The sequence below is a fragment of the Hyperoodon ampullatus genome, assembly GCF_949752795.1.
Source record: "Hyperoodon ampullatus genome assembly, chromosome: 2".
Lineage (NCBI taxonomy): Eukaryota > Metazoa > Chordata > Mammalia > Artiodactyla > Ziphiidae > Hyperoodon > Hyperoodon ampullatus.
The window spans coordinates 179,784,771-179,797,737 of record NC_136915.1 but is presented as its reverse complement, the minus strand read 5'-3'; the positions used below and the strand labels follow the sequence as shown (position 1 = coordinate 179,797,737).

At 53.3% G+C, this 12,967-nt stretch overlaps 1 protein-coding gene across 1 annotated transcript; it reads left to right on the top strand.

Moving 5' to 3' along the window:
• Positions 1-7,414: 7,414 nt before the first annotated feature.
• Positions 7,415-12,519, top strand: HLX (H2.0 like homeobox; the record flags this gene model as incomplete). Its single annotated transcript, XM_079696651.1, has 4 exons — positions 7,415-8,006; positions 8,791-8,970; positions 9,721-9,905; positions 11,644-12,519. The coding sequence occupies 4 exons, from the start codon at positions 7,415-7,417 to the stop codon at positions 12,154-12,156; spliced, it is 1,470 nt and encodes a 489-aa protein (XP_079552777.1). The 3' UTR covers positions 12,157-12,519.
• Between the last annotated feature and the right edge of the window lie 448 nt (positions 12,520-12,967).

Below are 12,967 nucleotides of genomic sequence, written 5' to 3'. Positions count from 1 at the left end.
TTAAGACCCATGAAGACGAGTATTATGGTCTTTTTTTAAAAAAAATTATATCTATTTAATTTATTTATCTTTGGCTGCTTTGGGTCTTCGTTGCTGTGTGCAGCTTTCTCTAGTTGCAGCAAGCGGGGGCTACTCTTCGGTGTGGTGCGTGGGCTTCTCATTGTGGTGGCTTCTCGTTGCGGAGCACGGGCTCTAGGCGCACGGGCTTCAGTAGTTGTGGCTCGCAGGCTCTAAGGCACGCGGGCTCAGTAGTTGTGGCGCACGGGCTTAGTTGCTCCGTGGCATGTGGGATCTTCCCCGGCCAGGGCTCGAACTCATGTCCCCTGCATTGGCGGGCAGATTCTTAACCACTGCACCACCAGGGAAGCGCCTATGGTCATTTTTTAATACCTAAGACTCAGACAAAAGAACCACTGTGTCTACACGAAATAACTATAATACAGTGATCCTACTGTATAACTATCAGCTTCAAAAGTGAAAGGCTATTTTTTTGTGTGTATTTCAGTTGAGCATTGAAATCTTATAAAACTATTTGGTGCTGATGGGGGAAAATAAATGTCACAGTGCCAGGGTTTGGAGTACCCATCTTTGCTCCCCTCTCATTATTTAGAGAACTTGTGGACAGAGGACGGACCCTAGAAAGATGCTAAAATGCCATCCTGCAATCTCCCTCTTAAGTTCCCTGCAAGGAGACCATGCCCAGTGCTCTCACACTGCTCTCTGCCCCACAAAGGCATGTGCCCTTGGCTGCTTCATGCTCAGAATCTCCTTCTGTCTTCTCTTGGTCAAAACAACTCCTTGCCCTCAGGTATATGCACCTGAAAATGAAAAGGATCAGATACATGCATTCATAGTATGATGTCTCATCTCCAAAGAAGGAATCCTGCAGGAGTAGAATTTCAGCTACCTCGAGCAGAAGGGAAGGTAAACATCGCGAACTCAGGGTCTCCCTGATACCTGTAATCACAAATCAGTGACGTGATCGCCAATCTGTCCTTGTTTCACAGTGTTCCTATGACAACCTCTGGGTTAGACACAATTCTATTCCCCAGCCCCTTGCCTGTAACAAAGGCACATTCTGACTGGGGGGCAGAGAGTTTTCCCTCTGAATAAACTGTTTCTCCTAAAGAAATTGACTGAGTGGCATAGCTGACGAGTCAGAAAATGTAGCCTCTGCCCCCTGCAACACCATTTCCTAACTATGTAACCCCAGACAAGCCACTTAACCTCTCTGAGGATCAACTTCCTAAACTCACATCGGGTAATAATACCTCCCCTTCATCTTTACAATAGATTATTTTACAGAATAAGTAAGATAGTAAATGTGAAGTTGGCCTTGAGATCTGTAAAATGTAAGGTTTTAGCACTGAGGGATGACAGCTTCCCTCACCCTGTCTGGTGATTTCAAACACATAATACAAGATCTTTTCATATTGTCGGCAGTGTGGAAGGAAACAGCTGCTGGTCCAAGCCAATTTTAGAAATCTGCGTTTTCGCAAAAGGAAGAGTCCACTTTCATCACAGCAACATCGCTGGCACAGGATGGGCGCTGCCAGAAAGCAATGTAGAGATGGCCCAGCAGGTGTCAGCAGAGAACCAACTTTTGGTACTAAGCAGGCTTATTAGGGATGAGGAGATGCAGGGGCCTGGGGAGCTGAAAGGGGGCTGGCAGGATTCTGCTGTTAAATCCAGAGCTGTCCCAATTCTGGAGGGGTGTAGGTGGGCAGACTGGAATCACTGAGATGGGGACAACCCTCCGGCTCGACCTACCTTGGATTGAGTATCTTCTCCCTTCAGAGGATTCCTTCCCGTTCCTGCCTCTTAGTCTGGGTCTGAATCCCGCTCCTGTTCTTAGAACCTGTGCTCTTACTTGGGGAACTTGTCTCAAAGGAAAGGAAGGCTTTGTTTGTTTAGATAAATATTGTTTTGGGAGTGCCTTTCTTCTCTCTCTGTCAACACCAGAGTTGTTCGGAATATAAGATTTTCACCTACACCTGCTTCTCCTACCTTAATGTTCAACTCACTCACTAGAAATAAAACCCCAGCTATTCAGATTCAATAACTCAGGCAGCACATCCAGCTTCTACAAGGCAAGTGACTAATACGTGGAGAGGGAGGGAGAACGGGTTCCAGCGACTGAATAGAAACCTGTTGAATGAAGTACTAAATCTCTTCCATGTTAAAGACGGTCTCTCATATTTTATTCTTATGAGGTCATGATTCCACTGCAAATATGTGTGAGTCTGTGTTACAATGTGCCATGTGGGAATGGGTTCTATGAGGTCTGAGGTCTTTCTTGGCTAGGTGTGGAGAGGTGACTTGGAGAGACAGAGATATAGCTTTTTGCAACGGGAGCAAACCCCAAACTGCCTGTCCTGCCTTTCTCCCTAGTCTCTAAGATCCCCAGTGATGGGTGTGTGCACACATATTTGTGTGTGTGTGTGTGTGTATGTAAGACAGGAAGAGGGAGAGAGAAGGCACATGTATGTGAAGTGGTATATCCTATTAATGGGGAAAAAGAAATATGTGAGAAACTCTATGAGGAGAAAGGGCAAATGGGATCAGACCTGAAAAGCTGTCTTCAGCTCTGAAGGCAGATCTGTTGGCAAGAGGTCAAGGGCAGGGCTATGGCCACATAAAAAGATGGCCACCTGTAAGTCTGTCTCACCTGGGAAATGAGAAAAGGAAAAGCAATAAATCAAGGGACTATGGACCTTGCAGTCCTACCACATTGTTATTCACCTTTCCTTCCCCCTATCAAAGTCTAACTATCTTCAAAAAGCTCAGGAACTATATTTACTTCTGGAATAACTAAGGTCTCCAGGAAAAGGGAGTTGTGGCCTACTTAGAATAATCCAAGGTATGTGTGTGTGTGTGTGTGTGTGTGTATGTGTGTGTGTGTGTGTTCTCTAGAGTCCTAAGCTCTAGTATCTAGCGTCACAAGGAAGAGAAGGCCCGCACCGACCGCTAAATGCGAGCACTGGGCCCAGCAGTCTGTAAATCTTCAGCTGGCAGAATGACAGGCAGAATATACTCAGATTCCTACATTGCTGCAAACCTCTCATATCCTGATAGCTAGGTAAGCTGTTTCCTTCTCGTTCTGACTGTGAATATTTACTTATTTCTATCTCTTTCTTTGTTTGAATGCATATTTGAAATTAAGGTTGTGTGTTGCAGGGTGTACCTTGTACATTATTTTTTCCAGAGTCCAAAAGCAGAAAGCACATCTGGACAGGTTAAGCCCTTGAAGAGTTATGTTATGTAATAAGCAAAGCTCAACATTCACTCTCCTTGAGCTTTTATGCTCATTTGGTGCATATCTGTGTTCCCAAGCACTGGTGATTTAAGGATGGAGACTCAGAAGACAGGACAACCAAAGGGTAATGAGACCCATCTCTCCCTTCAACGCATAAACCTCTGATTTAGAAAGGGAGGATGTAAACATTAAAGACAGCCATCAGAATTGGTCTGAAACCCCTGCTATTATGGTATCTCCCCCTCTAGTTCGCCCCCCACCCAAAGCTGTTTAACCTTTCTGTATAAACGACTACCTCTGTTGCTCTATTGTCAACTGTAATTTGCCGGTGCAGCTATGCAACCTCAGACAAAGTCGTCTTTTTTTTTTTTTTTTTTTTTTTTTTTTGCGTTACACGGGCCTCTCACTATTGTGGCCTCTCCCGTTGCGGAGCACAGGCTCCGGACGCGCAGGCTCAGTGGCCATGGCTCACGGGCCCAGCCGCTCTGCGGCATGTGGGATCTTCCCGGACCGGGGCACGAACCCGTATCCGCCGCATCGGCAGGCGGACTCTCAACCAGTGAGCCACCAGGGAAGCCCCAAAGTCGTCTTTTCGTCTGAGCTTCCTCAAAGGACGGTGCAGCCACCTTTAAGCTCAAGTTGATTCGGCTTAGTCAGGCCCTCTTCACTCCTGCTGGAGCTCGGAATCCGCGGCTACCAGGCCCCCAGGGCCTCCCCCCATCTCCCCCGACACCCCCCGCCCCGTCTCAATTGCTCTGGACCAGTTCATTTCGCCACAGCCCGGAGCCGCTCGGAAAGCAAAGATTAAAGGGGAAAGTCGCAGCTGTATATTTATATTTTCATTGCTAGAAGGGAATTGATTTCCGCGCATTTATTTTGGTAGTTGTAATACACAGGGGCGGATTTGCGTCACCCGAGCAACGTGTCGGTGGAGATAAAGTTGCACAAATATTGAAAGGGGAAGTGCTAGGAGTCATTATAGAGTTTTTCTCCGGAAGAAATAAGGATTTCTGCAGTATCCTAAAATACTAAGGGCGCTTCTATTTTGAGACCAATCTTGCAGGCACATCCGCTCATTTAGTCCGAGTTTGAGCCCATCAAAAAACAGGAGATGACCTGAACTCCGGCGAGTCCAGGGTTTCCTGCTGCTTTCTTGGTTCTGAGGGTGGGTGGTGGTGGGGGGAGTAAGGAGGAGGAGGGGATTCTGCGGACTCAAAAGAGGGAGAGGAGCCCGCAGAGCCGAAGCCCGGGCCTGGGAAGGAGTGTGGAGGGGAGGCAGGAGGTCGTTCCAAAGGTTTCCTTTTTCGCGTTTCCCTCCGGGAGCTCCGGGTGGGTCTGGGTGGCGCTGATGCGGTTGCAATGAAGCCGAGAGTCTGGGAGAGCAGCAGGGCGCGCGGGGCAAGTTGCAATTTACAATCAAGCCGCGGGTTTTGCCGGGAGAAAGGAGCGGGAGGCGGGGCTAAGACTCTGCCGGGGGGGAAAACTCGCCTTCGGGCCTCGTCCTCACCCTTCCTGCCTCCTGCCCGGGGCCTTGAAATGCTGCAGAGGCGGGTAGCGGATGCCGCTGGAAACCCGGAGAGCCCGCGTTCCGCCCAGCCTGTACCCTGCACCCACTCTCGAGGGTCGCGTCTTATTTGCCGGCCGGCTGCCGGGGGTGAGGCCTAAATATTAGCGCCTCTTTTCGAACTGTGAGTTTGTGCTTAGGCCGCGGTTTCAATGTTTGCAGCGGAATTGGAAGCGACACCAGAAAAGAGAGAGAGGGCTTAAGGCCACCCTTTCCACACTCGCGCTAGTGCTTTTCCCCGAGGGCAGTGAAGTTATACTGAGGCCGCGCCCTCCCACAGGAGTCTCCCCAGAATCCTCAGCCTTTTCCTGCAAAGCCTGCACTGGAGCCTTTCAAGGAGGGTCCAGCACCTCCAGTGGCTTTATGCTGGTCTACCCCTTGGCCTCTGGCTAGAAACAGAAGGACTGGTCTTCCTGCGTTTCTCTCGCCCCAGGTGCCCTTCACCTCAGCAGATCACCCCGCTCTTCTCCCTCTCTGGACATAACACCTCTGTCGGGGCTGAGGCTCCACAGAGCAGGGCAAGAAACCCCCTTAGTAAAAGAGGGAGGGAGAGACAGAGACAGACAGAAGCTGGTGTGGGGGCGGGCAGGAGGGCGGCGGTTGTTCTCAGTGCTGGCTGGTTACAAATGATCGATTAGTGATTGATACTTTCCAGGACAAAGTCAAAAGCTTAAAACGACAGCATCTGCAACCAGAGGCTAGAAACCAAATTCATTAGCCCCAATCCTGAACTCGAGATAGGCATGGCAAATTCAGTTGCCTTCCTGGGTTTCTTCGGCAAGACCTGTAAATACTGAAGTAGACAAAAAAAAAAAAAAAAAGCCACAGAAAGTTTATTGCAACTATATTGAAAGTCTGGGGAGGAAAACGCCACAGAAGATGCTGTTCTGTTAGAAGATGCTTATCAGGACAATCGAAAACAAAAGATTTCTCTGTTTCATTATTATTAGTAGTATTTTATTTTCTTCCTGAAAATATGCAAGAAGAGCTCATCTGGGTGGCCTGTGGTTGGTATGGGAGAGGGGTGGGGAAATCCACTCTGACTATAATTTAAAAGAGAACGAATTCTTAAAATAGAGAAGTTGGTGTTGCAGAAAACCCCGCACTACAACCACTATGCGCTCTGAAGACCCGAAGTCCGAAGTGAAGATGTCGGTCACCACTGAAGCTTCTCCTGCGACCAGGCCCAGGGGGTTCCTTGGAGAAATAGTCACAGCATTGAAAGTAGTATTTAACCCCAAGGATATCTACTCTTGTGGGCCCTTGCAAAACAATGGACCCCACGTGATCGGGGATGTGGCGGAGAAGGGAGGGTGACATTTCCTACAAGGTGCAGCAAAGGAGGGGACGCGCGTGCCTCTCTCCCGGGTTTCGGACGGCTGCTTGTTTTGTTGTCTCCGAGGCTCGGGTTGGCTGCGTCCAAGAGAGATGTTCGGAGACATCCATCTTATTTTGTTTGAAAAGTTACTGGTTCAAGTTGTCAGTGTGTGACAGCTCGGAATACAGCTAATTTGCGACCGCCCCTCCTCTCTTCCCTGAGGATCTCCGAGGCAGGGAAGCGGACCCAGTGCCGCCGCATTCCCGCGCGAGAGCAGAGCAGGGCAGCGTGGGGGCGGGGACCCACGAAGGACGGAGCTTGTAGAAGACACCGACTCTCGGGATAAAGGCCGACTGGAGAAAAATCTGGCCCGAGTGATGTAAACAGGAGGGAAACCTAGGGCGCCGCCAGCGTTCCAGAAGGCGGGCCTTGCACCCGCGATAATCTGCGGGAGCACCAGCTTCCCTAGGCGAGAGCTCCAGGGGCGCTGTGACCAACTCTCCACGCCTGGTGCCGGTTTGGAGCTGCAGAAGTTAGTGGGAGTTAGAACTCCCTGGAGCAGCGGTTCGAGGTCCCCTACCCTTTGGAGAAGGACGCGCCCGACCAAGCACAGCCCACGCGCCAGCAGCAAACAGATTGGCGTGGCCGGGGCGTGGCCGAAGGGGCGGGCCACGCCCTCTTTCCCAGTTCCCCTCCACTTCCCGCTCCCATTGGTCACCAGGATGGCCAATGAGCGCTCGGATCGAGGTCCTACCCTGGGTCTGACTCGAAAGCTCCTGCCAAAACTTTGGGAGTTTTTAGAGAGGAGTTTTTTTTTTTTTTTCTTCTTATTACTTTTTTTTTCTTTTTAAACTAACGGACTATTATTGTTATTGTTTTAAATTTAGCTGTTAAAGCTTAGCTGTTTGAGTGTTTCTTTCGGTGCCCGGCTCCTGTCTCCCCGGTTTCCCTGGCGTTTGTGGAGCCGCGGCCCCCGCCCGCCTAGCGGCTCCAGCGCCCCTCGCTCGCCTACAGCCTGCGGGGAGCGCGGGCGCCGCGCCGCCTTTAAAGTGAGGCCAGGGGCTGAGGCCGTGAGCGGCCGGGATCCGGCCCTCGCCTCCTCCCTCGGTGGCGCTAGGGCTCCCTGGCCTCCCTTCAGTTCGGACGGAGAAGAGTAAGCGGATCGTCCCCGGCTGCGCTGCCGCCTCCTCCTGGACTTAGCGCGCCCCTCCCCGCGCCCCTCCCTACCCACCGGGCCCGGCCAGGCCGCGGCGGCAGCTCCGTGCACCCCGCCAGAATGTTCGCCGCCGGGCTGGCTCCCTTCTACGCGTCCAACTTCAGCCTCTGGTCGGCCGCCTACTGTTCCTCCGCCGGCCCGGGCGGCTGCTCCTTCCCCCTGGACCCCGCCGCCGTCAAGAAACCCTCCTTCTGCATCGCGGACATCCTGCACGCCGGCGTTGGGGAGACGGGGGCGGCTCCGGAGGGTCTGGCGGGGGCCTCGGCCGCTGCCCTCACCGCGCACTTGGGATCGGCTCACCCGCACGCCTCTTTCCAAGCTGCCACCAGATCCCCGCTTCGACCCACCCCGGTGGTGGCGCCCTCCGAAGTCCCGGCTGGCTTCCCTCCGCGGCTGTCCCCACTCTCAGCCGCCTACCACCACCATCACCCACAACAGCCACCGCAGCAGCAGCAACCGCAGCAGCAGCAGCCTCCGCCTCCACCCCGGGCTGGAGGCTTGCAGCCCCAGGCCTCCGGGTCGCGGCTGGTCCCGAACCCCCACCATAGCGCTTCCGCCCCGGCCCCCTCCAGCAAGGACCTCAAATTTGGAATTGACCGCATTTTGTCTGCAGAATTTGACCCAAAAGTCAAGGAAGGCAACACACTGAGAGGTAAGTCTTGGGCGAGAGGCTGCAGGCCTCTGAACAGGGCACTGACGCACTCCCCGATCTCTGGGCCATTTGGGATTCCTTTGAGTGTTTTTACAATTAAGGACAAATCGGTAAAATGAGGGAGAAGAAAATGAGTTGTAAGGAGACTGTGAAACATTAGGTTTAAAACTCACCTGCTTTACATTAAAAAAAAGAGGAAGAAGAATCCAGAGATGCTTTAAAAACACAAGCCACAGAATCAGTATTCATAAAAACCGTCGGTGTAAATAATATTTGCTAAAATGACTATCATCTCTCTGTCTCTTTAATCACGTATCTACAAAGAGAACTATATTATTTGGCAGGAAAAGCCCTTTTGGGGAACAGTTTCCCGTCCATTGGTCTGATTTCTAGTGAAATTCCACCCAAGGAATATAGATGAACAATATTGCCTCTAAACTCCCAAGAGGAGAGAGCAGGATGAGGGATCCTTTGGAGGGACAGTTTAGGTCTGTGGAATTCTTGGAAGGCACCTGAAAGTGACTTCGTTTAGGCCTCTTTACCTGAAGTCCTTCCTAGCTGTATGCGTGGACGTGGACCTGTGGGACACACAGGAACAGTTCGTGCAGTGCCCCTGGGCCACTGTCAGGAGAGAGGCGTCTCGGCGGCACGGAGACAGAGGTCTCTCACCACTTCCCTTCAGGAAAACGGAACGGAGGGGTTGGGGAGGAGACGAACAAGTCCCAGAGAGTGTGAGTGTGGGTTTGCCGGAGGGGTAACAGCTCTTCTTTTCCCTCGTCCCCAGATCTCACATCGCTGCTAACCGGCGGGCGGCCCGCGGGGATGCACCTCCCCGCTCTGCAGCCCTCCACTGGCCAGTTCTTCGCGTCTCTAGATCCCATCAACGAGGCTTCTGCCATCCTGAGTCCCTTAAGCTCGAACCCGAGAAATTCAGTTCAGCATCAGTTTCAAGACACCTTTCCAGGTACGGAAACCCTCCTGAATGCCGGCCTAACGGGCAGGTCGACTGCCAGAACACTTAGGACTGGAGGATCACGTGGCCACCGAGGTGTAGCAATCCCGGAGTTGATGCGGGAGGCTACCACGTCCGGAGAGAAACCGAAAGATTTCTCAGTGAGCTAGCTCACTCTTCGGTCGGCTCCCGGGGTTAAGGGGTGGGGAGCCTGGGTAGCGAAGAAAGTGTGCGTGAGCGGGTGGGCTGGGGGGTTTTCCCTAGTCTTTTCGCCCGAGAGGGTGCTTTGAAAATGCAGCCAGTGGTGGTGTTATTAACATACACTCATTTTGGAATGACCTCAAACATTTGCCGAAGGTTCCGTCTGCACGGATGGGCATGGATGCGAGTACACACACACACACACACACACACACACACACACACACACACAATGGAGAATCGAGTCATCTTTAGATCCTTTAGGCCGGGGCACATTTTCGCCTGCTCTTAGCATGCCTGATGGCCATGCATTTGGTTTACGTCTTTACTTTGGAATTAATCGGTGAAACGCCGGGCTTCTCCACTCCACACTCGCGTTAGGCCTTCGGCCTATGGTCTTAAGAGCCGTACATTTCCTCCTTAGAGAGGCCATTCCGTGTCTGCGTGAAGGGCTCTGAGAGCCGACTGTTAACGTAAAACAAGTGAGCCCCAGGCGTGCAGGCCGCAGACAGGGCACTAACCGGGTCCTCCTGTCTCTCTCTTGCTCCCGCATGGTGACAGGTCCCTACGCTGTGCTCACAAAGGACACCATGCCGCAGACGTACAAGAGAAAGCGCTCGTGGTCGCGGGCGGTCTTCTCCAACCTGCAGAGGAAAGGTCTGGAGAAAAGGTTTGAGATTCAGAAGTACGTGACCAAGCCAGACCGAAAGCAGCTGGCCGCGATGCTGGGTCTCACCGACGCCCAGGTAAGCCAGCTCTGGCCCCGACGCACAGCCCCCTGGACGGGCAGCAGCTCGCGGCCTAGCCCCAAGGCCCCCTCCGCCGGCTGACTCTCCTTCTGCAGTGGAAACACTAGGTCTCGAATTTCAGGAGACTAGGTGGACTTCTCAATTTGAGACAGGAGAGAGGAAGGGGGTGGGGGACAAGGACAGAAAGAATAGCCCATCCCCAGAGAGGTTTGTCAACAAGCGCTGCGTGTTTATTTTGGCCAACCAGCGAAAGCATGTTACCGAGAAAGCAAATAGGCAGCAGGAGATAATAATTATATACTCGACTGTAGCACAATTTGCTGTAGGAGGCAGTTTATTTCAGAAGAGATAAAAATCCAAAGTCAAGAGATTGTTGTTGTTTCTTCCCCCCTCCGGCCCTCCCTCCCTCATCCTCCTGCTGCTGCTGCTGGATTGTGAAATCCCCAGTTGTGAGGAAGTGAAAACATTATTTCAAACGGAATTACTTAGCCCCAGTAGGGCAAGAAGTCCACTTGGAGCGGCCACAGTCAGTCCGATTTTCTAACGGCATAATGGGAGGGGGAAGTGAGGAAGAGAAAGAAAAAGAGATTTGCTTAGAACGCCCAAGAGCATTTCACCAGGTTCTGCCTAGTTGAGTTTTTTTTTTTCCAAGACAAATCTTCAAATAGCAAATCTATTTTGCCTGAATTCAATATTTTTTCTTTTCTCAAGTTCAAGACCTGTTTTTTTTTTTTTTTCAAGTTTTGAAAAAAGAAGAGTCCCCGTTCTCAAACACCTCACCATGGCCCTTGCTCCCTGGTGCTTCTGTCTTCCAGCACACAACTCCCCTCCCCAGCACACACACTGGAAGAGCCTAGCCGTTTTCCACCAGCTGTGGATGTTATTTTTAAAAGGGAAGCTGGAACTTGTGTGAACGCATTGGGACCCCCAGGGGATTGTATATTTATAAAGAATCTCCGCCCCATCCCTACCCCCTTCTTCCACTTTGCACAGGTTTAATTCCAGTGTTCTCTAAGCCCACAGAAGGATTAGTCTATCCCGGGCAGGGGCAGGGTCCTTATCAGCTTCTGAGTACACACATGCCAAGGAAATACTCTTTTATAGAAGGTCCATTGGTGCCCCACCCCACTGGGATTAACTCTTTGAACCCCCGTCCCCCTTTGTTTTCCACGGTTGCTCCTTAAAAAGAATTGTTTTTGTAGGGACTTGCCTTGGGTAGTGGCAGTAGAGGAGGGGCCCACCTTAGCAGGGATTCTTGACATTGGGTCACCAAACCCTTGAAACTGTGTGCAAAATCTTGGGTATATGTGCATTTTTCTGGGTCAGGGGTCCATAATTGTAGTCAGATTCGTGGGAGGGGGGTTCCTGGCTCAAGTGGGGTTAAGAAGCATCGATTTAGAGCATTGATCCTCCCTAGTTTGAGGGCAAGGTGCAGGGATCTGCCTTTCCAACGGGCATCCAGGTCACTCCAGGCTAGCGGTCGGAGGGCCACATTTTGAGAAACAGTCCTAGTTGCTTCCCTAAGTGAGGATCTCTCGTGATCCTCGTGGTTTCTCTGGGCTGCCTCTCGGTCCCTGCTTCTAGAGCAGTACCTGGCCTGTGGTAGAGGTGCTGGGGACATCTAGCGACGCTTTCCCGCCTTTGGGAGTGCTCCGGGGTGCGCGCAAGTCCAGTAGGAGCGAGCGTGCGTCTCACCTCCGTGTCCCTTCTTGTGTCCCGGTGCGGCGCGGCGCAGGTGAAGGTGTGGTTCCAGAACCGGCGGATGAAGTGGCGACACTCCAAGGAGGCCCAGGCCCAGAAGGACAAAGACAAGGAGGCTGGTGAGAAACCTTCGGGCGGAGCCCCGGCTGGCGACGGCGAGCCGGAGCTGAGCCCCAGCCGCTCGGAGGGCGAGGCTGAGAGCGAGAGTAGCGACTCCGAGTCTCTGGACATGACTCCCAGCGACACGGAGCGGACTGAGGGGGCCGAGCGGTCTCTGCACCAAACGACGGTCATCAAGGCCTCGGCCGCCGGCGCCCTCCTCGCTGCCAGCAGCGGAGGCAGTGGCGGGAGCGGCGGCGGCGGCGGCGGCGGCGGTTTTAACTTCGGCGTCCTCAGTAGCGGCAGCACCGGCGGCGCCGGGAGCTCCGTCGGCCACAGCAGCGGCAGCGGCAGCGGCGCCTCGGAGCTGCTCCCTGCGCTCCAGCCAGCCCTTGGCAGCGACCCCAAAAGCCCCGAGCCCGCCCCGGCGCCGCTCGGCGGCCTCTAGACTGGACGAGGTTGGAGGAGACGCGGGGCCCTGCGTGCAGGCTCCCAGCCTTCCAGTGTGGGCTGGATTCTGTGCCTACGTTCCAGCGGCGGCGGGGCCAGGGCCGGAGACTCAGCGGCGGGAGTCCCAGCTTGCGCATCGCTGCCCCGGCCGGTGCAGCCCACCCCGCCCAGCGCCGAGGGGAGTCGCAGTGCCTCTCGCCAGGCTCCCAGCGCCGGCCGAGCACTTCTGCCTGGATACAAGCAGCTCGCACAGTGAAGCGTTGGACTAAACAGTCCTCCCCGCATTAGGGGTCGTGGCGGAAAGACGATGCACTTAGGATGCCACAGACTTGTAAATAAAATGTTTACTATGGTTTGTAAAGGCCGCTTGGCTTGCTGGGGCGATGCGGTCGTTAGGGTCTGGAATCTCCGACCCGGACCTTAGCCCCGGGACACTGAAGGTCCCAGCAGCTGGGGGTGGGGGACTAGAGTTTTGGGGGGACATGCTGCAACCTCAGAGCCACCTTGCTGCAGAAATCGGCGCCGGGGCTTACGGGTTCCACCAGTTCAGAGGTCTCATAGGCCTCGCTAACCACCACTGATCGGGCGATCCGCAACGCTGAGTGTGGCCTGAGAGTTGAGTCGGCCATAGAATCTGTCAGGTCTGTCGGGCAGATGGCTCCCCCAGCTGGAGTCAGGACGCGAGGAGTGTGCGCACCAGCCTTCCGTAGCTCCAGCTTAAGCAGAGTTGGGTGGAGAAGACAGTGGTGCGGGACAGGGCCAGTCTAGCCACAGCTGGTACTAGAGAGGCAATTCCAGCGCAAACTGCC